Source organism: Denticeps clupeoides, chromosome 1 (assembly GCF_900700375.1).
Source record: "Denticeps clupeoides chromosome 1, fDenClu1.1, whole genome shotgun sequence".
NCBI classification, from domain to species: Eukaryota; Metazoa; Chordata; class Actinopteri; order Clupeiformes; family Denticipitidae; genus Denticeps; species Denticeps clupeoides.
In genome coordinates this window covers 28,850,930-28,876,322 of record NC_041707.1, presented here as the reverse complement: position 1 = coordinate 28,876,322, position 25,393 = coordinate 28,850,930, and the positions used below count along the sequence as shown (strand labels likewise).

The 25,393-nt window shown below is 41.5% G+C and overlaps 1 protein-coding gene across 2 annotated transcripts in view; it reads right to left on the bottom strand.

Moving 5' to 3' along the window:
- The window catches only part of mdga2a (MAM domain containing glycosylphosphatidylinositol anchor 2a), a 163,341-nt gene that overhangs the window by 83,902 nt on the left and 54,046 nt on the right, over positions 1–25,393 (bottom strand). For both annotated transcript variants that reach the window (XM_028976747.1, XM_028976757.1), the window contains exons 5-8: positions 21,079–21,211; positions 17,657–17,926; positions 6,570–6,899; positions 4,359–4,652 (exon numbers count right to left, since the gene is read on the bottom strand). In XM_028976747.1, the coding sequence (XP_028832580.1) occupies positions 4,359–4,652; positions 6,570–6,899; positions 17,657–17,926; positions 21,079–21,211 (1,027 nt within the window). The remainder of the gene's footprint in view (positions 1–4,358; positions 4,653–6,569; positions 6,900–17,656; positions 17,927–21,078; positions 21,212–25,393) is intronic.

Genomic DNA, 25,393 nt, shown 5'->3' with positions numbered 1-25,393 from the left:
CAGGACAGAATGGAACATGTTAACAGCAGGGCAGGAGAGAACAGACATGCGTAATGCAATGTCAGACAGATGGGGACCAAATTACAGTATCGGAGTGTCAGTCAATGCGCACCACACATATAAACTAAGACTCACTTTCTGCGGTGCGCTGATGTATGAAAAGCAGCACATTTACAGAGTCCAGGTACACTTCAAGCATCAGCACTTCCTAAATGATTCATGAGATACTTGACAGCACTAGACAATCATATTTCCACATTTCCAAGAGAAGTTTGACATACACGCAGCGTGAAACATACTACATACCTACAACTAAGAAACATACGGTCAAAATGTAATGAAATGAATTGCGGGTTCAAATTACCACCACATTTAGATGTTTGCTCCAGCCAGCAACTACAACAGAACGCACCCAGAAAGAACACTAATGTGCAGTATCTTGTCAGTGGATATTTGCTGAGCAGTTGTCATGCCGGCGAACTGACGAGGGAAGTAAGCGCAGAGGCAGTACATACTGGGAACAGGGATTTATAAATAAAAACATATCAAAATGGCACGATGGCCAAAAACAGGGAAAAAGGAGAGAACTTAAATCCGGAGGAGTGTTGCGATTGCAGAACTGAAAACTATAAACATCAAGTACATCGTTTCACAAAGCTGTCAGTTCACAAAAGAATGTTGCCGCTCTCGACGAGCGGTTGCATGGCACCTTTTAACTCCTGTCTGGATTGGCCACAGGTGATGTCTCCAGCTGATGCTAATCTTAACAGAGCCCCCCCTCCAAGGGCTACGTCCTCGGAGCCCCAGCAGTACCATCAGTGGAGGAGGTGGGGCAGACAGCGGCAACCACAGGGCTCCTGCCCTGCAGTGTCCTCCCACTGGCGGACCTGGACCCTCTGGCTGGCTCCCAGACGTGGTCCCGCATGGCGGCCTCGGTCCCTCCAACCTGCACACAGAAAACCGTTCCGGGTATGTGCGGGCCCGGTCTCCGCACGTCCCCTTTGATGCTTCCTGCGTCATTCCCTGCCCCGTGCAGGGAGGCGATCCCGGACCCTCCGGCAACCGTATACGGCACCCCTGTCTGGTGCCTTTTGGGCACATGCAGCCCATCTCGCAGCACGTCCCTGCTGGCAGAGCAAACAGCTGGACTTAGCCAGACCCCGGCTGGACTTTGGTGCTCATCCACCTCATCCTGGAGCAGTGCAGTGAGATCAGGAACTTCCTCCCTGGGGTTCTTCTCCGCTGCTCCCTGGGGTTCTCCCAGGATCATGGGACGCGCGACCTTCTCACCGCCTGCCAGTGCTGGATCTTTTTGCACCGGATTCTGACTGGTGTTGGGTGTGGTGGTGGGACAGAGTACAATCCCTGGCTCAGGCTCTGGCCGATGGAAACCTTAGTCTCTCCAGGAAGTCCCGATAACCCATCTTGTCTGTATCTCCCTGCTGCCAAAGGGCTGCGCCTCAGCCCCATGCTGACCCAGTCAGACGCGTGCAGATGGTGGTGATTTTGTTGCCGTCTGAGAGGGACGGAAGAGCAGCAAAGTACACGCCACAGGATGTTAAAGACTGGCATTTACCTGCTGCTCCAGAGAAGGGTCCTGGGACCATGGGTATGTCCCACATGGGGCTGGACATGTTGCTGGAGATGGTGGTGGTGTTCACATCCTCGCTCTCGTCGTCCGTGTCCTCCCACCGGTAGTCCCATGGGTCGTCCACCCTACTAACATCCTGGACCCAGGGTGCGATCAGCTCCCAAGGGCAGTACTCTGGCCATTCTGGCTGGAGCTGGCGGAATGCCTCCATTGCCACTTCCGGGTTTCGCAGATTCTCCAGGGGTCAATGTCATAACTTGGCGCTGCTCGCCCACGGCTCGACCCCCACATCACCGGAAGAAATCGCTCAAACAGTACGTTGGGGTGGTATCCCAGTCGTGGCGTGTCTCGCTGCGGATCTCCCAGACCCCACGGATGACCATCCAGCACTCCTGGCTGGTGCCCGCACTTGCCACAGCTGACTGAGTCCTTCTCCATGTCTTCCTTCTCTGCTGTTTTGTCTCTGCGCTTTTGGTAGGACATTCTGTCACGCCAGCGAGCTCACGAGGTAAGTAAGCGTATAGGCGGGACATACTGGGAACACGCATTTATTAATAAACACAAATCAAAATGGCACGATGGCTGAAAAAGGAGAGAACTTAAACAAACCCACAGGCATGTGGTGATTGGCAGAACTGAAAACTCTAAACGTCAAGTACATCGGTTCACAAAGCTGTCAGTTCACAAAAGAATGTTGCCACTCCCGACGGACGGCTGCATGGCGCCTTTTAACTCCTGTCTGGATTGGCCACAGGTGATGTCTCCAGCTGACACCAATCCTGACAGCAGTGTTCTTAATTATTTGTTATATAATAATATACTCTTACAAAGATAGAGAAATGCTGATCTAGTCACCAGTATTACATAAACTAATTTCCAATGATGGCTATTTTATGGTATAGTAGTTGCCCATTAAATCGAAGGGTGTATTTCCATGCAAAAACTGTTACAAACTTGCGTGTGTGAATCACAACAACCAAACCTCACAGACCTACCTAGATCTCTTGAAATGTGCATTTCTGCAGCTTTTTCCATTAATCTATGTATTATTTATATAGAATATGTTGGGGTGATATTATATTGCTGCTAACTATTTTAAAACATATCGGCCATTGTCACAGAAAGTCAGCCTTATTGATTAAAAGAACAAAACCAATAAAAAGAAAAATCTCAAGGGCTGTTATGCACAGAAGCAGACTTGCAAGACATGCATACACATTTTTAGACACCTGCTGTAACCATATATGTCAGACAAATTTTTGTTTTTGTTTCTACTGGAAAAAACATTAAAGGCCTTAGGACTCATATTTTGAAGTATTTTACAGGAATTTAAAATAGATGTAACCATTTTCGCAGTCAAGGAAAAAATAGAAGCAGATGCCTTGTATGGGTTGAAATACGAGTTGGAGTCAGAGTGTGCTATTGGTATAAAAGGTTTCAGTCAGATGTTTTCAATCGTCAGGACTGGCCACAGCTGATGTTGCATTTTGGTGAACTTGATGTGACCTTGACCTGGCAACTTTGTGTAGTTTTGGAGTTCTGGCAATCGCCACATGCCTGCGGGCAAGTTTGTGTTTTCTCACAGTGTGTCTCACAGTTTTCGGACATCGTGCCGTGTTTATTTGTGTTACTTAATAAAATCCCTTTCCCAGTATGTCCCGACTCTGCACTTCCCTCACCCACCAGCTCGCCGACGTGACATTTTTCTTGTGGCCCAGGCCAGTGGGGGCTCTGCACCCAGGCCGGATGGCACAGGAGTCAACAACTGTGAATTATCTTAATTTTCTGCTCTAACTTTCATATGAGTTCATTTTTATGAACAAGGTCAATTATTAATGCAAGATCTCAAATGGATACAGGGATCAAAGTGTTTTATGGTGGTTTGTGGCCAAAATCTAGTGGCCAAAAGTAGTATTGCATGTTTTGTCAAAAGACAGGGTACGATGAAAATCTGTAGCTTGCTCCTATAACAAATTATTCTAATTAATGACACATTACAGTCTCTGTCCTTAGCTCCTCATCATCAAAGTCTGCAAAATGTAACCATTTCATATGCCATTTGTGTGTTGCTATGTCAAAGTCCCTTTAAATAATTTCATTCCAGCCTGAGGAGAGAATGCAGAATTCATCACGTTGCATTAACCTCTACACCTGCACAAATTGAATCCTGCAGTACTAATGATTAGGGGGAAGCAAAAGACTGACAGTATATTTTGAATTGTGGGGCAATGGGGTAATTATAACTAATGACGTCCGTGTGCTCCCGTGATTTTCATACCATATTTCCCTCAAAAATGAATCACTGTGTTTAAACCCACACACTGGGAAGCATTAAGTGTTCTCTGGCCCCAGCCAAATAATTAAAATCAGTAATCACAACCCTCATATGTACACACAACACGTTCAAACACACACAATAACCTGTATCTACACTTACTTTATACATTTGAACACATTAATCAATAGTATACTCATTTCCCTCCATCCCTTTCATTTGAGTATAATCATTATTTTCCAATGCACCCAAATTTGTGGACAGCTTGAGCCATGTTCCCTCCTTCTCCCAACTAACAGCACTTATGCTGATGTATACTGCCCATCACTGCCTCATGTATACTGCCCCAACAGAAGGATGTTGAGCTGCCACATGCCAATGACATTGTGGCAATGCTTCTCTAATATATATTTTTGTTCTTTATATTTTGTCTGGTCAGTATGTTCTTTCCATTCACACACACACAAACACACAGCGCAAAGTGTAACTTACACTGCACTATGAGCTCTATGATAGCCTCGCGTGGTTTCACGTTGAAGCCGTTGTACTGACTGGTCTGGCAGCGGTAGGAGCCACTCATCTCACGTGATACATTCACGAAGCGCAGGACACCATCGTAACTCTCTGTCTGCATGCTGCCGTCGGGCATCGGGGCTTCTTTGTCAGCACGAGACCAAAGGATTATGGGTTTGGGTTTCCCAGAGACAAGACACTGTAGGTCCACGGTGTCCCCCTCCTGTGTCACCAAGGGGGACTTCCCTCGCGGGACCGTCAGGTTGGGTGGCACTACAAGAAAAAGTACAGAAAGTGAAATAACTGTGTTGTGAGGACTGGAGTCCCTTTGGGGACACAGGAATGGAAGAGAAAGAGCACAGAACAGCATGAGGTACATTTTGCTGAAAAGTGTCATGTGACATGTTATAACCAGAAGTATTTTCTGCTTGTGGGAAATCGAGATGCTAATTCAGTGTTTTGAACCGTGAAGGCATTGCATTGCATGCAGCAAAAGAATTATTGTTCCTTACACTGCATCCCAGAAACATATTTACATATGCATTTTGCAGTAACAACCAGGAAAGGTTTAAGCCTTGCAGAACTCTGAATGGGCTTTAAATAGGACACCCTGGGTGGGAGGGTCCAGAAATTCTCATCACAGCAAATGCCTAAAAAATAAAAATTCCAGCGTCACACCTGCGCTACTAAAAATAGACACCAGCTCAGCCCAGAGACTTCCTACATTAACCATGAAGCTTTTGGTCTATGTATAACCCAGAAGACATTATAAGCAATGGATGGGACACATCCTCTTTATTTGCCAAAGCCTCTACATGGCAGATAAGTTCAATTGGCCCCTGCCTTGCCGTCTCCTGTCCTACTGGACTGCTGCTGACAAGCAATTCTGTATATGTTTAAATATTGCAGCAGACCCGCAGATGTGAGTGCTGTTAGTCTTATATGTGTCTTTGTGATTAACAGCAAGACTCCAGGACAAGGGCAAAAAGCAGGCAGAGGCGATGCAGAGCAGCAGCAGTACAGGCTTTTTGAATAAATGGTCTTTATTTTTAATCTGTATTCCTCTTTGCTGCACCAAAGGCCAAAGTCCTTTACAAGGAGTTGGCTGTTTCTGCTGAGTATTTTCAAGACTGGAGCACTTGACTAAGTTGTGAATGGCTGCTTTTAGTGATTAAGTGATTTAATATACATGAACTGGGTGCCAGAACTCTGCTCCACAAGACACTTAGGAAGCTACACTGGAACAACAAAGTGGCATGATCTAGAAGTGCATTTGTAGGTCAATGGAACCCGCTGTTCCTTCTGCAGAGTTTGGAGCGAACTCCAGTTTTACTCCAGTCATTCGTGGATATTGTATTTCCCATACAGAGGATGGCCTCATCTTAAAACCCATTTAGCTAATGCCATCATAATGTTTATGCGCCTTAATGCACACGGCATGTTTGTAATATCAATACTGCAGAAGTAAGATGCATTACCTTGCATATAAATGGTGCCCAGTGGTGTGTGGACAAAGAAAAAAATTGTACTGCTGGAACGCTATATTACATTTTGTTACAATAAACTCATGTTATCAGTCAATAAATAATTGTTAAGACTTTGATTACAGCATTTTAACATCCCACAAATCATTACAGGCCTATCCAGATCAATTAGTTCCCATTTAGTGCAAAATGCATGGATGAGCACAGTGAATGATTTTCCAGCAGCAGGCTGGTGTTGACATTGGACCCTGCAGTCAATATGCAAACATGCTCTCAATCAAATAACACATACAGGGTGGTGTTTGTTAGTTTGCTATTCTTCTGTCTTGGTTCTCGTGTTTCAGATATACACTCCCCTGGGCCAGATTGGCATTATCCATAACAGAAAACGGCTCAAACAGTGCATTAATCTCAGTGTGTCTGTGTGTGTGTTAGTTTGGGAATGTGTGGAAATAAAAGTCTTAACTCATAATAAATAACCTAAGTAGCTTTATCACAGATTCCAGCACTTTCTCCCAAATCCTGCTTTAAAATCACAATTATATTTTCCCCAGTTGAGGCCGGGATAAAAGTACAGATCCAACATTGTGCTGCCATTTTAAAACACAAAAGTAAAAAGTTAGAAAAGCCGGTCTGAGTGGCCTGAAGATTTAGGGCCATTTAGAAAATTGTTCTCCTCATACAACTGTAGCTCCATGTGACTCACCTGTGGTGGAGGAGATGTTGACGTCGATGCTGATCTCTTGGATGCCTCCATTCTTCAGCGAGGCCATGCAGGTGTAGGTGCCAAAGTCAGTGAACTTGAGGTCAATGATGTCCAAGTTGGTGGTGCCAGGGGCGACATCGGGGTCAGTCTGTGTGATGACCATCCGCTCTGAGCTGCGCAGTGGACGTCCGTTTTTCAGCCAGCTGAACTGCAGCTCCTCTGGAGGCATGGCCTCCACCTGGCACGAGATTTTCACCTCACGCCCAATCTGGATGTTATCATCATTGTGATAGGGGTCAGGGGTAATCCAAAACCGTCCCTTTTTGAGAGCTATGAGATCAAGGAGAAAAGGGAACAAAAATGATAAAAAATATTTCTGAAATTCAAATGTCTGGGTCAAATTGCTCATTCTCATGAGTTATTTGCTGATGTTTAACTTCTTGAAGCTACAGATTCCAATTCCACATATTCATTTTTCCATGTACATGAAAATATTGGACACTACAACCTTTATAGTTCTATAAAATACTATACACTGACTATTATCTATTATACTTCATTGTTATGTTTGTGTAATGGTAAGGTAGTTTTAAGAGCAGGATAGCTTTCAGTGTGGAAAAGGAAGACTGAAAAGAGTTAGAAGAGGATGAGGAGATGAAGAGGAAGGAGGAAAAGTAAGAAAAAAAAGAATTACTGATGTCATCAATTATATCAGTTATAATAGTCGATAATGAGATCAACCGTGGAATGACCCTGATGGAAGCTGGCCAATGGATTCAGCCTAACCTGAGCTGTCATAAGGACATTTCAAAATTAGAATTTTTAATACAGTTACAAAAAATGTGCTTAAGTCATATAAGTAAAAAATGAAAAAAAGTAAATTGACACACAATACCAGTCAAAAGTTTGGATTCACCTACTCTGTGGAGGTTATGGACACTAAAATGAAGCCATTGAAGAAACAAATTTAGTATTATTGAAATAGAGACAGGAGAAAGCAAAGTATGTTTGATGAATCAGTTTTCTGAATCAGTTGCCTCTTTTTACCTTCATGACTGCTTTGTTAACTATAATCATCATCAAAGACTGCTTCATGAGATCCTCATTAACATGAGAAAATTATTAAAAAATGTGTTCTACATAAACCTTCAGGACTGTTGAAAAATGGTGAGAAGCCAACCATGTTATTTCAAAGTCATGTGTCTTCAGTTTTGTTCTTTAATATAAAAAAAAGTTGGTGTCTCCAAATAGTTGGTGTCTCCAAACAGTGGCTCCAAACAGTGGTGTCTCCAAACAGTGGGTGGTAGTAGCCTAGTGGGTAACACACTCGCCTATGAAGCAGAAGACCCGGGTTCAAATCCCACTAACTACCATTGTGTCCCTGAGCAAGACACTTAACCCTAAGTTGCTCCAGGGAGACTGTCCGTGTAACTACTGATTGTAAGTCGCTCTGGATAAAGGCGTCTGCTAAATGCTGTAAATGTAAACTTGTGTTTTATTTGGTTTTTGAATATCATTATGCTAAACACATGGCCTTCACAGTCCCTGTCCAGTCCCTGTGTCCAAATTGTGGTCAGACCATGGGCTGTTTCTTCAGAGCAAGGCCAGAATATGCTAATCAGTAATGCTAATCTATACTTGCAATGAATCTATAAAAAGAAAAGAAGTCGCCTTTATTTTTCATGCAGGGGTTGGGGTGGAAATCCTAGAAAAAATACTTTATTACATATAGTATCATATCTTCAGTGTTGTCTTAAGGAACGATCTTGTGAGAGTTGTACTCACTTTTGTGAGATACTGTACAATGGCATATAATTAATAATCTAAATTGGTCTTCTTAATCATTTTTAGACTTCCAGCAATCTTTGTGCACCTGAGGTGTTTTGTACCATTTCATATAGATTTTTAGATGGATGGAAAACAGGCACACTGAAAATGTGGCCCAAGAACATCACATCTTCTGCTGGGACTGTATTATATAAAGGCAAAGGAAATGAAGCACAGGAAAATGAACCGTTAAAATGAGTGATGTGATTTTCATTAGGGCTGACCTAATGGTGGTCAGAAGCGACATGCAAGAACACAAATTTTAAATCAATGGAAATGTTCAGGTTGAGAAACTCTAAGATTACTCCCTGTGAGGGGAGAAATGACTGAGAATGATTGTTCAGTACAGCAAACAGGGTTGTTGCATGTGTGCTCTGCAAGGGGTGTGCTGAGGCTGACAGACATGCTGCGGAAATGCTTTGCCTGCAGTCATGTGCTTTCGTTGCATGCCCTCATGCGTCCAAGATTCTGCCCACAGGTGGCTGTCCATCAAAAGATCTGACACTTTCTATGCAGACTATGGAGACCAAACACTCTGATTCCCTAATCTGTTATCTTGTCTCATACTTATAATTAAAATTCTTGGAGTTATTTTAACACATCTGCCCTCAGTCTGGATTAAGCCTAGAATCCATTTCACACCACATGATTTCTGCAATAAATGTTTATAAGAGCTCCCTATTATGAAATGCAAGAGGGATGTCTGTGTATTGCAAAATGTCAGAACATTATTTTATAAGAAAGTTTGTACTACCACATAGATAAAACTCTGGTCCAACCTTAATATTTTGGTTCAGCTTTTCAATATTAACTACAGACATAACAGTATGTTATACAGTACACAAACCCATCTAATATTATTTTTCATTGTTTAATTTATAAAGATTTACCTCAATTTCACTGTTTGTGAATGATGTAGGGACATTGTACAAAAGAAACACCAACAGTTGGCTCATACTACTTTAATACTTTACTAAGCCAATACTTTAGTAAGGAAGCTAAAACTAAATGTATTGGTGCATTATCAATGAATATATAAACTGATGAATAAAGGCATTTGAGTCTTAATGCTTAATTATGTTTTTGTAATATGTACATTTAAATATTGAAAACTAGTGAAAAAATAGATTCACTATATTCTATATTATATTTGTGTATATCTGAGTACACTGCATGCATACAGGATAATATTGAATTGTGAAAATCTACATTTCATTCTAGTATAAAGACCTCTGTACACAGATTGGCAGAATGCAAAGATAGCAAAAACAGTCATTATGAAAATCAGGTCAGAGCTTGGCTTCAATCTATTCCTTCCTGAAACCCCTATTCCTCATCCTGCAGCTCCTGATTTAGCAATTACTGCTTTTAAAAAGACACCTTTTACAGAAAAATGGGCCATCGCAAATTGAAGTATTACTAACGTCATGTTTTAGCAACGGTGTTTGAAAAGAATCTGTCTACTCTGGCCTCGTAAATTTAGCACACAGAACAAAAAGTGAAGGAATTAATTTTATCTCCCTTCAGTTTTTGGGGCAGTGCCTGAGATTTATATGCGTGGGGAAGGGGGGCCTGCCCTCCTACATTCATTAAAAAAGTAATAGTGAGCACTTACTGCCTACAACGACCTGTACAGTCTTTTAAAACACGTTTTTCATATAAACAAAAAATCGCATACAATTTCTCTGTGGTATGGATGTTATGTCACAGCAGGCTGACAGAAGGATTCATCTCACAGGGGAATTCAGACTTCACCTTGATTAAGAATACCATAGCTGCATCATACATAATGCTAGCATCCCTGGATGTAAAAATAGATGCACTGTCTCAACAAATCACAAGAAGCTATAAAATTAACGACCTCTGGGTAACAGGCCATGCATGTGCGACACACACACACAGCAGATAGCCTACAACATTACCAAACATGGTCCACCACCTTCAGCAGGGTAATTTCTACATGTCAGAATGTGACTCGTCACACCCGCCCATTGAGAGTATATTACTACAAACTCACAACCTACTCCATTAACCTTCCAGCGGAAAATAACCTGCTTCACTGACTTATGAGCCTCTATACACACAACTCTCAAAGACCAAAAACCTTATTGGCAATGTTGGTTTGTTTGATTCCCCTCTCAACCTGCATAACGTACCATTTCCTGCCAGGATCTGTGTGGGTATTGATTCAGAATTAGCAGAAATAGCAAAATACCAAAAATGATAAAGGTGCTTAAGACAGATCCTATTCATACCCAAATCAAAAGCCTTTCCAACCTTCCTGCAGCACAGGGACTGATTGAATTTGGTCAAGACCTGTGATCTACAGCTCAGTGCAGAAATAGTCTTCTTAGTTATATTTTTCAAATATTGACAAAACGTAGCATGCAAAAGTTTGGGCACCCTTGCTTAAATGTCTGTTACTGTGAATAGTTAAGTGAGCATGCCACCTAATTATATGATTAATAACATGATATATAATCTGGTAAAAACAGTACAGTCATCAGGAATGAAAACATTTTAAATTCATGCTTTGGTGGAAAAGAACAGCATATTGCCCTTTTGGACCACATTGTTATATGAAGAAAATAAACACATGAACAATTCTACCATACATTCTGTGATGTGCACAGGCTGTCAGCTTGATACTTGCCAAAAAGAATTCTAAAAGTCAAGATAAAATATTTTATCTTGTCTAACTAGATATTTTTCATAGATAGACATTTCATGGGAAAATAAGTAATACTCAGAAATCCTATATCGGTAAACTGTCTGTCATATCATAAATGTTTATTCCTCAGTGAAGAAAATCATGCATGTTGGTCACAGCCCATGTATTACAATGTAAATGGTCCCTGTGAGGAAAATAAAGTCATGTTCATAGGCAAATTGAACATGTGATGCCATCGTGACAAAGTTAATTGTAGTCATTTCTGAACAAGATGTGCCAGAGAAGAAGAAGTGGGTAGTGGAGGTAGCCATTCAGATCTAGGAGTCATCACAATCTGGGCTGAGAAACACCACTCTAAACAGCAGCTGCTTTTGGTCGAGCCATTAAAGTAATGCAATTCTAGACTAACAGATAATGCACATCCTCTTAAAACTTTTCCATTTCCCCTTTCCAAAAGATTCAGCCTTAAAATTCTGCTGAATAATTTTCCCTTCCATTATTCTGTTTTCGGGATCACACATGCTCTGAAGCTTAAAAGCTGAAGGTTCACTGGGAGAAAAAAAAAATTCAGTCCAGGGAGACCGATGGAGGCTGACAGCGTCTGTCCGCTAGTCCTCTCCCTCAGGTCCAGGAGGGAACAAACCAGCCGCTATGCCTAAATCTGTCTCTCATTTCAATCCATTTTGGAAATGGATATTAATGGAAATGAAATGAAATGTGAGACAAAAAATATATATTAAAATATATTTAAAAAACACTTGATCATTTAAATAATAATGTGGCAATACAGTTGGGATATAGATATACTTCTTCCCAATTTTGGTCTTAACTTAACACCCGCAATACACTTTGGTCAAACATCCATTCCATGTAGTTACTACATTAGAGGAGGCACTGCTTGCTGGAGTGTTAAGGTTTTAATCAATACTGTGGCCCACTTTAGCTCAGCAAGGACCTCTGTGAATAGCACATGAAGACGAGAAGGTGTGAGCCTCATCATTATCAAAGCGGCTTTTACAGACAAGCTATTACAAAGTGACAAGCTGTGCAATCTGCCCGGGAAATTTGGCAGTCAGGTTACAGCATGTCTGGCACTTGATGTGGATATTTAATCTCAGCAGAACAGTTGTGTGGTTTGCCCACAACTCCCCGAAGGAAGGGGGGCCAAGGGGCGAATAAAGTTTGCTGTTGAAAAGGAGAAAACAATGACCACTAGGAACAAGCAGGTGCATGAACCATCCATACAGTGACTGTCTCCACATAGTGGCAGTGATAGTGATGATCCCTTTTGAGGTGATGGTGATTATAGTGGTACTGATGTGATATCTGAAATGATCATGGTTTTAATGGTGATTCTAGTAATGTTTGGAGGGATGATAATGTTAACCATTCATGGTCCTGTGAATTTATATTACTGTGATGTTTTTTTATGTGTTAATGATAATGATAAGCTAATATTTACTATGCTGAATATTCCTATAACTATTAATATCAATGACAGTATAAATCACAAGCTAATAACATTAATTGTTGTGGTAATAGCAAGGAAAACTGATTATGCATCCGCCGATGACTAATACAGATTAACAGTGGCAATGATCCAGTTTCTAGTAGTATTGGTAAATATATTCTTGTAATGATGGAGACAAAACTGACTATAATTAATGCTGAATTTTTTTTATAGTAAATGTTGATAGAATTAATGGTTGTGGTAGTGATTATGCCACTTACAGCAGGGCTCCAGCCATGGACAGGTGTTGCTAATTAAGCGTACATGGCTGGAGCCCCTTTATAAGGACCTGTTCGGCAACAGACATTTATGTGGTTACTTCCCATACCTGGGAACCTGTGTTTTTCCCATACCTGTGTTTTGGTGTATAAACCTGGCAAACGCCACACGCCTGCGGGTTAATTTTTGTTCTCCCCTTTGTTTCCCCAGTTTTGGCCCTCATGCAATTTTTCCTTTGTGTAATAGGTCCAATTTGCAAGATGTCCCATTTCTGCGCTTCCTTACCCCATCAGTTTGAGGACGTGAGAGTATCATAGCTACTCATGGCATTGTGTTACATTTTTTCATATTTTAACATAAAATTATGTATGCAAATTCTATTTATATTCTTTCCTAAATTAAATAAATCAGTTATTAATTCATTCTCAGCAACACACAATGTTCTAAAAGAATGGATAATATAAGATAAATAGATAATATAATAATAAAATAAAAATATCCCCTCTGCTCAGTAACTGCTGAATCCTAAAACATTTGAATGAGTTTTTTCAAAAGCTTTTGAAAAACAATCACTAGGATGTAGTCATTGTGGCTTCTCAATTTCTGCTATTCCCACATTTTATATATATATGTGTGTACATTACAGGCCAAAAGTTTTGGCACACATTCTCTATCAATGTGCTTCTTTATTTTCATGACCATTTACATCGGTAGATTCTCACTGAAGGCATCAAACTATGAATGAACACATGTGGAGTTATGTACTTAACAAAAAGTGTTTCAGCAGGTATATGCACTTCTCCCGACCCTCCACACATACCCCGGCAACTTCAGCCCCTCCCACTTGAACAGAATAACAACCCACGGGCCAAGTTACTCTGCTCTGTCCTCAAGCCACAATACACTGAATCTTTCACTACCATGGCTCTTCACATAAGGTTTCTTGCGTTGGTGCCATGACAATGTCAATGTCTTAATGAGAATTGGAAAGGTATCTGAGAAGTAACAGTACAGGTGGCTCATCAGTGGGGAGAGACGGACGGAATAGGTATTCGGGACTTCCTGGATAGACTGAGGGCGGAGTTCGATTGGCCAGAGCCTGAGCCAGGGATCGAACCCTGTCTCACCAGCACATCCAGCGGCAGTCAGGATCCGGTTCCAGAAGACCCAGCACTGGCGGACGTTGAGAGAGTCGTTCCTCCTGTGATCCTGGCTGTGCCCCCTGAGGAGGTCCCTGAGAGCCCAGAGAGGGAACCAGATGAAATTCTCTTCTGTCTGTCTCTCTCTGTGTATGTGTGCATGTCTCTTGTTTCCTTATGTCGCCCCCACTTCCCCTCTTTTGTCCACCAGATTGCAACCCAGCAGCGGAGCCAAACCCTGACCAGTTCCTGACCCGACTGCACTGGACCAAGATTAGGTGGATGAGCCCCAAGGTACCCCCTATGTCCAGCTGGGGCGGGTGCTCCCTCAAAGTTTGTTTTTGGGGGGGGCAGCAGGGTTGGGGGCTCCTCCTGAGGGGAGGGTGGGTGGGGAAGCGACGGAACTGGGTCCTCCGGTATTCTGTAAAGAGGGTGGGCCAGGCATGGGCCTGCGTCCGCCTCCAGAGGGGCGGTGCACCACAGAGCCCCCTGGAAAGCATGAGGACCCAGCTGGGACAGGCAGGAAGTGGGTCTGCTTGTCCTAACGGACTCAGAAGGGGCTAGCCGGAAGGGGCACCAGGGACATGCAGCGAGAGGGGCTGCATGTGCACAGAAGGCACCAGACAGGGGTGCTGTAGGTGGTTGCCGGAGGGTTCAGGATTACTTCCCTGCATGGGGCAGGGAACGACGCAGGAAGCGTCAAAGGGGACGTGCGGATACAGGGTCCGCATGTACCCGGAAGGGTCAGCCCTGTTTTATGTGTGCAGGTTGGAGGGACCGGGGCCGCGTTGAGGGACCACGTTGGGGAGCCAGCCTGAGGATCCAGGGCCGCCATGCGGGACTACGTCAGGCAGCCAGCCTGAGGGACTGGGGCCACCATGCGGGACCATGTCTGGGAGCCATCCAGAGGGTCCGGGTCCACCAGGGGCAGGACATAGCCGGGCAGGAGCCTATCATGCCCTGTTTCTTTGTGTTTACTAAGAAATCCTTGGTTTCTAGAATGTCCCGTTTCTGCGCTTACTCACCTCATCAGCTCGCCGATGTGAAAGATACTGCCACAACTGCTAGGTGCAGAGTATGCAGGACTAATGAACACCCTAAGATCAGATCCACAATATCACTTTATCCAGCATCCTGCTTGTTCTGCCTGTAGAAATCTGATTCTGCCTGTGAGGAATACATGGCAGAACTCGTAAATGTCCCTTTGAATCTCTCTGGCATCTTATCTGGTGGAGACAGACCACACTTGACCACTCCAAGGGGCCATATCATTGTTATTATTGGGCTAATGGTGTTGTTGTCCTGTTGAGCACAAGGGTGTCGTAATACCTATGTTAGCCCAGAAAAGAACATGTACAGAGAGTGGAAATAAGTGCTTCTGATAGCACAGTTTTGTTTTGTTTTTGCTCAGGAAGATTATCCAGCAAAGAGTTTAGTTAATGAACATGTAGCTGAATAATTCTAATTATTATTTGTCATTTTGAAAAGAGCACGGCGTACAGTGCACAAAACTAAATGTGATATCTGCATTCACCCCTTGTAGGTGCAATAAGCAGCCAGTGAGGTAGGGTGGGCGATACCTTGCTCTGTCGGAGGAATCAAAACAACTAATTTCTGGTAACAGGGCTACTTCCTTAGCCACAAGGCTACCACTGCCTCTCATTCTGTATTAAGAGCTGTTGTGTTGTGGGACAACAAAGAACTGCCATTGCCATTTTCTTTGCCATTGTCCTCCCTGGAGTGGGACAACAAAGAACTGCCACTGCCATTTTCTTTGCCATTGTCCTCCCTGGAGTAACAAAGTGAGAGAGAATGCAAAATATAACAAAAAATAGTTAATTTCTGAAATACTGATGGTGCATTGGCCAAAGACCTGAGAAATGTCAGTTCTCTGTGATTCTTTGATTCTCTGGCACCAAGCTGATCTTCCTCTTTGGCAAGACATCTGACTACCTCTTTCTACCAATGCCAGTTCAGAATGAGGAGAGGCTGAGTGCTGGGGGGCTGGTAAAACTCCCTTCCCCATGCAAATGTGCTTTTCGGGGCTAACCCAGTGCAATGCTGACATCCAGAGAGCTGACACATGTAAAGAGATTTCTCGCTCAGACATGCTCCCCAGATGTGCAAAGAGCTTTCTCTGCAGGCCAGGGATCTGTTTTGATGAGGGGGTGGGGTGGGCCACAGTGGAGTAACTTTCAACAGCTGCTTTTAACTTTCAACAAAACTGCATCCACTATAAAAACTATACAAAATATGAGAATGTTTGCTCCTCCAGTCTAAAACCCTGTCTGCTGGTATGAGGACAACTGGATTGTGTGTAAGTATTCTATACTCATTCTGTTGGTGTTGGACTACAGTGAATGTGAAGTGACGTGATTTTCATTGTGATACACTGCAGCAGAGCATATGGTGCACACAACGAAATGTGTCCTCTGCTTTTAACCCATCACCCATGGTGAGCAGTGGTCAGCCATGAAAGGTGCCAGCTGAGTAGTGTGTGGGGACGGTGCGGGCTCGGTGGCACCTCAGTGGTACCTTGGTGGATCGGGATTCACAACTTTCTGATCATGGGGGCGCTTCCTTAACCGATAGGCCAACACTGCCCCAGCTAGGCCACCACTGCCTCATCTTCACGTCCACAACAAACAAGATCAAGGCCAGGATAAAGAACATCAGACAGAGATCTTAGTGGCTGTTATTAAATTCTTGTTCTTGGGCTTTGAATGTCCATGAGATCAATGACTAACTTGATTATGATCTTTCTATGTCCTACTGGAGAGGGTTTCGTTTAATTGCAGTGAAATTACTTCTGGATGCATTTCTAATCCTTGTAAAGGACAACATGAAAGTTTTATGGCACTCTTGTGAACATTCCCCAAGTGGAAGTGCTACAGAGGCAATTATTCACGAGATGCAGTGCACAGTGTGTGTGATCTTATTGCTTATACTTGTGTCAGGCTGTAACCCTTTAATAATGAAACTGTTTTAGAATAATGCATGACCACAAATTTACTTTATCACAATGGAGTGCCCTTCAAACAGGTAATTAAACCAAACAATACTGAAGTTGCAGTGTTGCTTTTGAGGGGAACATTATCTCAACTCAACACCACAATATAATAGGCATTATGAATTTGAGTCTTGGAGAACAATTGTGAATGACGATGTGTTGATATGTGTGTGCATGCTGTGTATTAAAGCAGACATTTTTTCTATGCATAACAGCATGATATTGAAATGATGTGCCACATATTATAGCAAAATACATGACTGGCCAAAGAAAAATCATTTAGTTTGTGTGCTAATATGTTTTCCCATCTGACATGCTGAGAAGAAAAGTGGCTTAAACTCTTTAAGACTTCTTCAGCTTGATTGGCAGACCCAAATGGAGAGTGGTGAGTGTCGGCTGCCTTAGGCCATTTTCTGTTCTGCCTGAGTGCAGTGCTGCATTGTTGTGATCTTTATTGTATTTCCCCTGAGTATAATCATTCCATTATGCTCTTACCATCATAATCTTTAGCTAATTCAATGTACTTGGATAATAAAGCATTTTGGAAAAAACACTGACAGTGATTAGATGAGGAACGCTTAAGTTGATTTATTTATTAAATTGCCATGTCTTGCAATCCATTTACTCAATAGGGTAAAAGACATTTGACCTTGCAAACAGCACATAACTCCAGTGGGTTATAAAACATTCAGGCTGGTACCTATACTGTACCTCTAACGATGATGTTGGTTGACTTCTTAGCTGGGTTTCCAACATTGTTGCTGGCAACACAGCTAAACACCCCAGAGTCTTCTACTGTTATGGAGCGGAGAGTGAGGGTGCCCCCCTTCAGAACACTGTTTTTGGGGAGACCCTCGGCATTGCGCACCCAGGTGAGAGTTGGTGTGGGCTCCCCTCCAGAAGTGATACACACCAAGGTGACAGTCTGTCCTGGGTTGGCCACAATGGGATCCTCCACAAGGAGCTTAATGGTGGGAGAAGCTGAGAAACCAGATCACAGAACAGGAAGCGTTAACAATTTACAGACATAAAAATTTTAACCAGTAAGTACTTATAACAAAAAATCTGTGTTGGTGAATAAGTAAAGGAGGTCAGTTGGTAATGGTGACTTTCTTCATCACTTCATTTGTCAGGTCTAACAAAGAAAATATAAACACTGTGCTGGTGAGTTTTTTTCTCATTATGTATTTGGTGCAGTGAGCACCAGTCAGATGCTGTTTTATTACTGAGCAGATCTAAATCACTGGTAATCACTGCTCCATTCTAAACCCAAAATAAAAACGTTATTTTAAAATCATCTGTAATAAACTGTACTAATTAAGACAAAACCAAGAACAATTTTTATTTTCAGGTCCCAATATGCTATTTGCACACTCTGTTCCAATCAATCTGGGCTAGGCTGATTTCCCATTAGCCAGACTTATAAATTTGCTGAATTTCTGAACAGTTTGTAAAGACCCATGGAACAAAATAACACTATCTTTTTCTTAAGAGGCCACAGTCCCTTTAATGAGTTACTGCCATCTTTTAGGCACAGAATAGGGAGTAACGTTTATATGACATTTAGATATTAACGTGTGTAAGTGATAGCACCACTATAGACCTCTAAAAACATTAATTAAAAATGACATAATCTTAAAACATATTTATTAATAATAACACAAATTATTATTATGTGGATATAATCATTTTAATCTGAATATTTTCATACTTATAATACCCAAATTACAACATGTCGACCATCCCAACTGCTGCTGCAAGTGTTCTTTTTGCTGGTAATTTCTTTTTACTCAACCAACCAGTGGCATATTAATTCCACACACTGCCTGGAGACTTTTTTTAGCACTTTTCATAGCCAGCTACATTTGAAAGCGGGTCCTTTTTCAGAGGAGAAAAAGCTGAAAATCTAGCAATACATAATGAAATGATAAAATGTTTGGTGAACAAAGTGTATAAAATTGTGGAGAATCAGCACCAGCCCACACAGAAAAAAACTGACAAGGCCTGTCCATGTTGGGTTCAACCAGCAATGTTCAAACAAAAAAACAGCAAGTGAAATAAAAAAGGAGAAAATAAAAACACCTCCCAAAAGAGCAAGACCATGCTGAGCTATGTGTTCCTTCAACCATGTGATGGAGTCAGGCAATGACTTTTTTTCCCCCCTTATTACTATACAGCCCAATGTGTGGCCAAAACCTGACTGAGAAAAATGGCTTGTGGGTAGAGAAGTGTGCACTATGAGTCCGCTGTCTCTAATGAAAGCTTTAAAGGTCATCTCTTCATCTATGGGCGAATGTGAACTCCACAGGGATGGAGAAGGCCTGTAGGGTGTTTATTTAAGAATATGTTGTTGTTTTTTTTGCTCTTCTCCACCTCCTGCTCAGACTGAATTACGTACAGTGGTGAGAAGAGCATGTTCATATCCTGTTAGTGTCACCTTGGGGGGGGCTTCCTGAGCAATCAAGCAGTGACAGGAAGAAAAGTCACACAGTTACTGTAATGGAGCGCACACACGCACATACACATTAAGACAGGAAAAACATTTTGATGTGTTTGACAAGAAGATTAACATTTTACACATTGAAATAAATCAGTTTGTTGTCAGTATGTTCTACAGTATTTTGGTCCAGTCACTAGTGACGACATATTTTTATGTTTATTTTTATTTTGTTTTATAATTATGAATTACTTCATGAAGGACTGTGACTAGAGGTTACTGCTACTTAGGGCTTGTAATGATTGTAGATTGCTTGGATGCTCCAGGAACCTACAACATTTAACTGGAGAAGCAGGTTCTGAAACCAGAGCATCATATTTATAAAAAGTGATGGATTACATATTTTTCATGATGTTACAATGATTAACAATTAAATGATATAATTCACATTAAGACTCATTATGTGCCTCATTACTTAATCATCGGAAAAAATGTTCAAGTCTAAAAAAATGCAAACTTTATCATCTCTCATGATCCGGACCGGCAGGGGTTACTCTGGATCCGGAGTCCGGACCGGAGTTTCATGTTCGTCTCGTGTAATGTTCCCTGATCGTGTTCACCTGCTGTCTATTTATATAATTTGTATAAAACTATCCTGTTCGTGTCTGTTCGCCGTCGGGTCATTGTGCGTGTTGATGTTCCCTTGTCTCGTGAAGTTTGTATTAAACCCCTGTCCTGTGATCGTGCGAATGCATCCTCCTTCATGCCATGTCCAGCCCACCCATGACATCATCTTATCAAAAAACTGTGAAAGAATAAATAAATGAATAAATTTAAGTCAGACAACAGTAGAACAATCCAGTGGACGTCTATGAGGAGCTGTCTATGGAGTTCTGAGGTTTTAATTTGAGCTGGATTGAATCTACTCTGTTCTCCTTGCACTGGTACTCACACTCAACATATGCCAGCATCATATGCGTTCTCAATTGCCAGACATCATAAAATTTACCTCGCACACTGCTACTTTAAACAAGATTGGAAACTAACGTGAAGACTCAATCAACAAAGCACAATGTTCTTGGATAAAATGATTGCCACGCATCAAACAAAACTTTCTTATTATTGCATCGTCATTTTTTTTTTCCAATTTGAAAGCTGATACAATGGAAGCAATGTATGACTCATTTATTTTTATTGTGTACATGTAAAACTGCTTAGACAACGCTGGACTGCTACATAAAAAAAATTCTCAATCAATTGATTGCACATTATTCCATACAATGCAGACAGACATGTTAAGTGGAGAAAACTTGTAATAATGTGACCTTGTAATAATGTGACTGAAAAAGGTTTTGAAAAAAACTCAACTTGGAGTCTTTTCTAGAACAGCAGGAAGGTTCTTCAGATTCATCAATTGTCTTTGCCATGATTACTTCAGACCAAGTAAATCAAGTCTACTGGCACCATTTCCTCCCATTATTTTGTGCCTTTGGATAGGAACAACCAAGTTTGGATATTCAGTCATGTGAAAAATTAACAATTCACAGCACTTTGACTTTTAAGACACAAATTCACTGGCGTATATTTGGGATGGGTACAAGGCAGATGGTTCAGACAGATATTTGGCACATTTCAAGCCATATATTTCTCATGAAAATGAACAGTCATTGTATGAGGGGCGGGAACTGGCACTCACCGGTCCTGTTGGTGAGACGGAAGAGAACACTCTTATCAGGGATGCCACAGACATTGCGGACAGAGGCAATACAGGTGTAGTTGGCATAGTCCTGAGGTCTGAGGTTTTTTAGTTTTAGGATCTTGGTTTCCCCCTGCATCAAACACCATGGATATGAACAAAAATGCTAAATTAGAAAAGATAAAGGCAGAATTCAAATTAAGTTCATAATTATAAAAGCATTGAAACATGAACATATTAATACATAAAATATTAATAATACATGTCTTACCTAGTTCTAAGATAGCACGTTGCAAAATCCCTAGATTCAGATGAGACTCATCTGAATGAACTACTAATTCACAGTCTGATTGTCACGTGATTCCTTTTACGTGATCAGGAGAAACGAGGTGACGTGACTCCTTTAAATAGGACATAATGGGTGTTCCCAGGTCCCTCAGTCTTAGAAGTCCTTTGTTTGGACTGCTCGACTGAGCTCTACTCACCACCACTTTTCCAAGTAAGATGGTTCTTTTTGAGATTGTTCCTTGTCTGTTTTCCTGTCCTGCCTTCCTGCCTTCTTGTCTCCTGTTTTTGTGTTTTTTTATGCGAATGTCAACATCCGTGGATGTTGCAACTTCACTGAGGTTGCAGATTAATGTTCTGATAATTTAATTGCCATCCTTGCGCTTTCTCCATACCAGGGTTTTCATTTTCACATACAGGTGCTCACTGTTTTCGTGACACTGATATAAATATAAAACAGAATATATATATATATATATATATATATATATATACACACACACACACACACACACACACACACACACACACACACACACACACTGTTTCCCTTCTTTTGTTTGATCTGTTTGACTTGGTTTTCTTTTTTATTGGGGTCTATTATTGGGGGATTGTTTGAGCTGTTTTATTTTGTAACCTTTTAAGAAAAATGTTATTGGTCATGCTCTTATTCCAATAAACAAAGTAAAAAAAAACAGAATATCACATGGTCCTAAGTATTCAGACCCTTTGCTCAGTCTTTAGTAAAAGCACCCTTTGATCTAATACCGCCTTGAGTCTTTTTGGGAAAGAAGCAACAAGCTTTTCACACCTGGATTTAGGGATCCTCGGCCATTCCTCCTTCGAGATTCTCTCCTGTTCTGGCAGGTTGGATTTGTAAACATTGGTGGACAGCCATTTTAGGTCTCTCCAGAGATGCTCAATTGGGTTTAAGTCAGGGCTCTGGCTGGGCCAATCAAGAACAGTCACAGAACAGTCACACTCCTTCATTATTTTAGCTGTGTGCTTGAGGTCATTGTCTTGTTGGAAGGTAAACCATCGGCCCAGTCTAAGGTCCTGAGCACTCTGGAGAAGGTTTTCATACAAAATATCCCTGCATTCACCTTTCCATCTGCTGTTACCACCATGCTTCACTGTTGGGACTGTATTGGACAAGTGATGAGCAGTGCCCGGCTTTCTCCACACATACAACTTAGAATTAAGACTAAAAAGTCTTGGTCTTGGTCTTGTCAGACCAGATAATCTTATTTCTCACCATCTTGGATGTTTTTTAGCAAACATGCGGGCTTTCATGTGTTTTGGCCACTCTGCCATAAAGCCCCGACTGGTGGAGGGCTGCAGTGACTTTCTACAACTTTTTCCCATCTCCTGACTGCATCTTTGGAGCTCAGCCACAGTGATCTTTGAGTTTTCCTTTACCTCTCTTCTCTCCTGGCTCTTTTCTCCTGATAGCTCAGTTTAGCCGGACAGCCAGTCCAGAGTCCACTGTGCTCTTAGGTAAGTGCAGCTCTTAAGTGCAGCAGAAAATTTTTGTAACCTTGGCTAGATCTGTGCCTTGAAGGTCTTATATAGACAGGTGTGTGTCTTTCCTACTCAATTCATATCAGTATAATCTGACACAGCTGGACTGAAATGAAGGAGTAGAACCATCTCAAGGATGATCAGAAGAAACTGACTGCAAATTGACAGTTAAATATATGAGTGTCACAGGAAAGGTTCTGAATACTTAAGACCATGTGACATTTCAGTTTTTCTTTTCTACACAAATGTCAGCAATTCTGTGTTTTTGTGTTAATATGGGGTGCTGCGTGTTGATCAATAAGAAAAAAGCTAAGCTGATGACAAAGAAAAGAGGTCTGTCTCAATTAACCAATTTCAAATCATGATGAAAGTTCACACTATAACCTACATCAAGAGCTGATGTACAATGAATATGATATATGGTGAAATATACAATGCATAACTAGACTACATACGTTTATGTGGTCAGAGTGATGACATGATATCTCTATCAAATTTCAAATTTATACCATAACAAATCTGTGAATGGGTCCCTCTGTGTCCTGTTTATAGAAATAGTAGTGGTGGCATAGGAGTCTATTGGTGTCTGCATCTCATATCCTACAGCAGAGCGTCCCACAGCTTCAGCTAACTCCAATGAATGTCCAGTGAGCTTCATGGATTTAATAAGACATCAACTAAGAATCCCGAAAAAAAACTCTACTTACTGACACAACTGAAACTTCTCACAAGGTTGCGTGAACTATATTGTAGGCTTACATAATTACCAAGCTTTGTTCATGAAGGAGGTGACAGCATTTCATTTTCATGGCCTGCCACTCACTTGTTCCTCCAGTCTTGATACTTTGATGTCTTTGAAAAGGGCAGAGCTTCCGCATGCTGGTCTCTACATTTCCTTTTTTGGGGAAAAGTGTAAATTCTAATCTTGCATGTCTGACAGTCTGCAGGGACTAGCAGGAGAGGTTGGGGAGAGGTTGGGGAATGGCATGTTTCTCTTGACTAATTACCAACACAAATGTGTTGAGGGGTTTGAAATGCCACGCTGGGCTCAATCTATGCATGGCATCAGTTGTAACGAGCTGCATGAAACCAGCCTTTGTGAAGCTGTCAGATCCTGTATGGTCCCCACTGGACCAGATAAAATTCCTCACGTCAAAATGGTCCTTTCTTTCTGCCTCAGCTACTCATCTCTTACTGTTATATATCCTGTCACCTCCTCTCTTTCTTTCTTTCTTTCTTTCTTTCTTTAATATACCCTGAAACCCAGATTTCAGACAAAAAACTAAGTCAGGTTTTAGTTTACTGTGCTGCAGATTTTGTGACTATTCATCTGAAAGTGAAGTGACTGTCATTGTGAAACACTGCAGCACAACACACGGTGCATACAACTAAATGATTCCTCTACTTTTAACCCATCACCTTTGTGACCAGTGGGCAGCCATTAAAGGTGCCCGCGGAGCAGTGTGTGGGGACAGTACTTTGCTCAGTGGCACCTTGGTGGTTCAGGGATTCAAACCTAGGCCATCCACTGCCCACTTAAATGTAACAGCATGAAGAGAGCACGAAGGACAAGTGGACGACATTGTGAACAGGGAGTTTATTAAATAACAAAACCAAAAAGAAACAATGGCCAAGCAAACAATAAACCAATGTAGGCGTGGTTTTAGTTCTCAAGGCGATGATAGACAGAGGTAAACACTGGCATCACAAACACGGGAACACACAGCAACACCGGGTACCTAATGAGTGACAGGAGTGAGAACACAACATAACTCAGGTACACTTCCTAACTACATGGAATGAAAAAAACATGTGAGTAATTAGCATCAACACAGTGAGCTGGTGCCACCTGTAGGATACCAAGGGCACCCTGACATCACATTAAAATAGAAAACAAGAATAAATGTTCCATTCCATTTCCATGTAGTTTCATTGTATGTCATTTTCAATTGTATTTACTAATGATGTTCAACTTATCATTATTATTTTTTATAACGTTCAATAAAAAAGAAACATTCAACTTTACACACTTGGCATGTGCACTAATATGATTTTATGTTTACATATCACATTTATGAAATAGGCAAAACTGCCAAATGCAGTTTTCGTGTTCACACTTTCTTGCCTGCAAAGAGTTGCAACTGAGCCAGCTAACTGACCGTAACACTCCATTCATTAGGTTCTTTTTGATGGTTTTAGCTTGTCATTTTACTCACAGAAAACTAAATATTAATTAGTTAACTAAAAAAATTTCCACTAGATAGATATTAGAAACATTATGACTTAAGTCCACATAGTGAGAAATTGAACTACCACATATCAGTAATTCAAGTTAAATATTTAATCTAATTGGAAAATGACTTTAAGTTAAACTCTTATATTTTACAATCCAAATCTCTACTTGCATTCCACAAAACATAAACCAACTTGTATTTCAGTTAGGTACTGGTAACTATAAGTAAAAATAAAATATTGTAAGGTGAATGTAAAAAGCACACAGAGAACATCC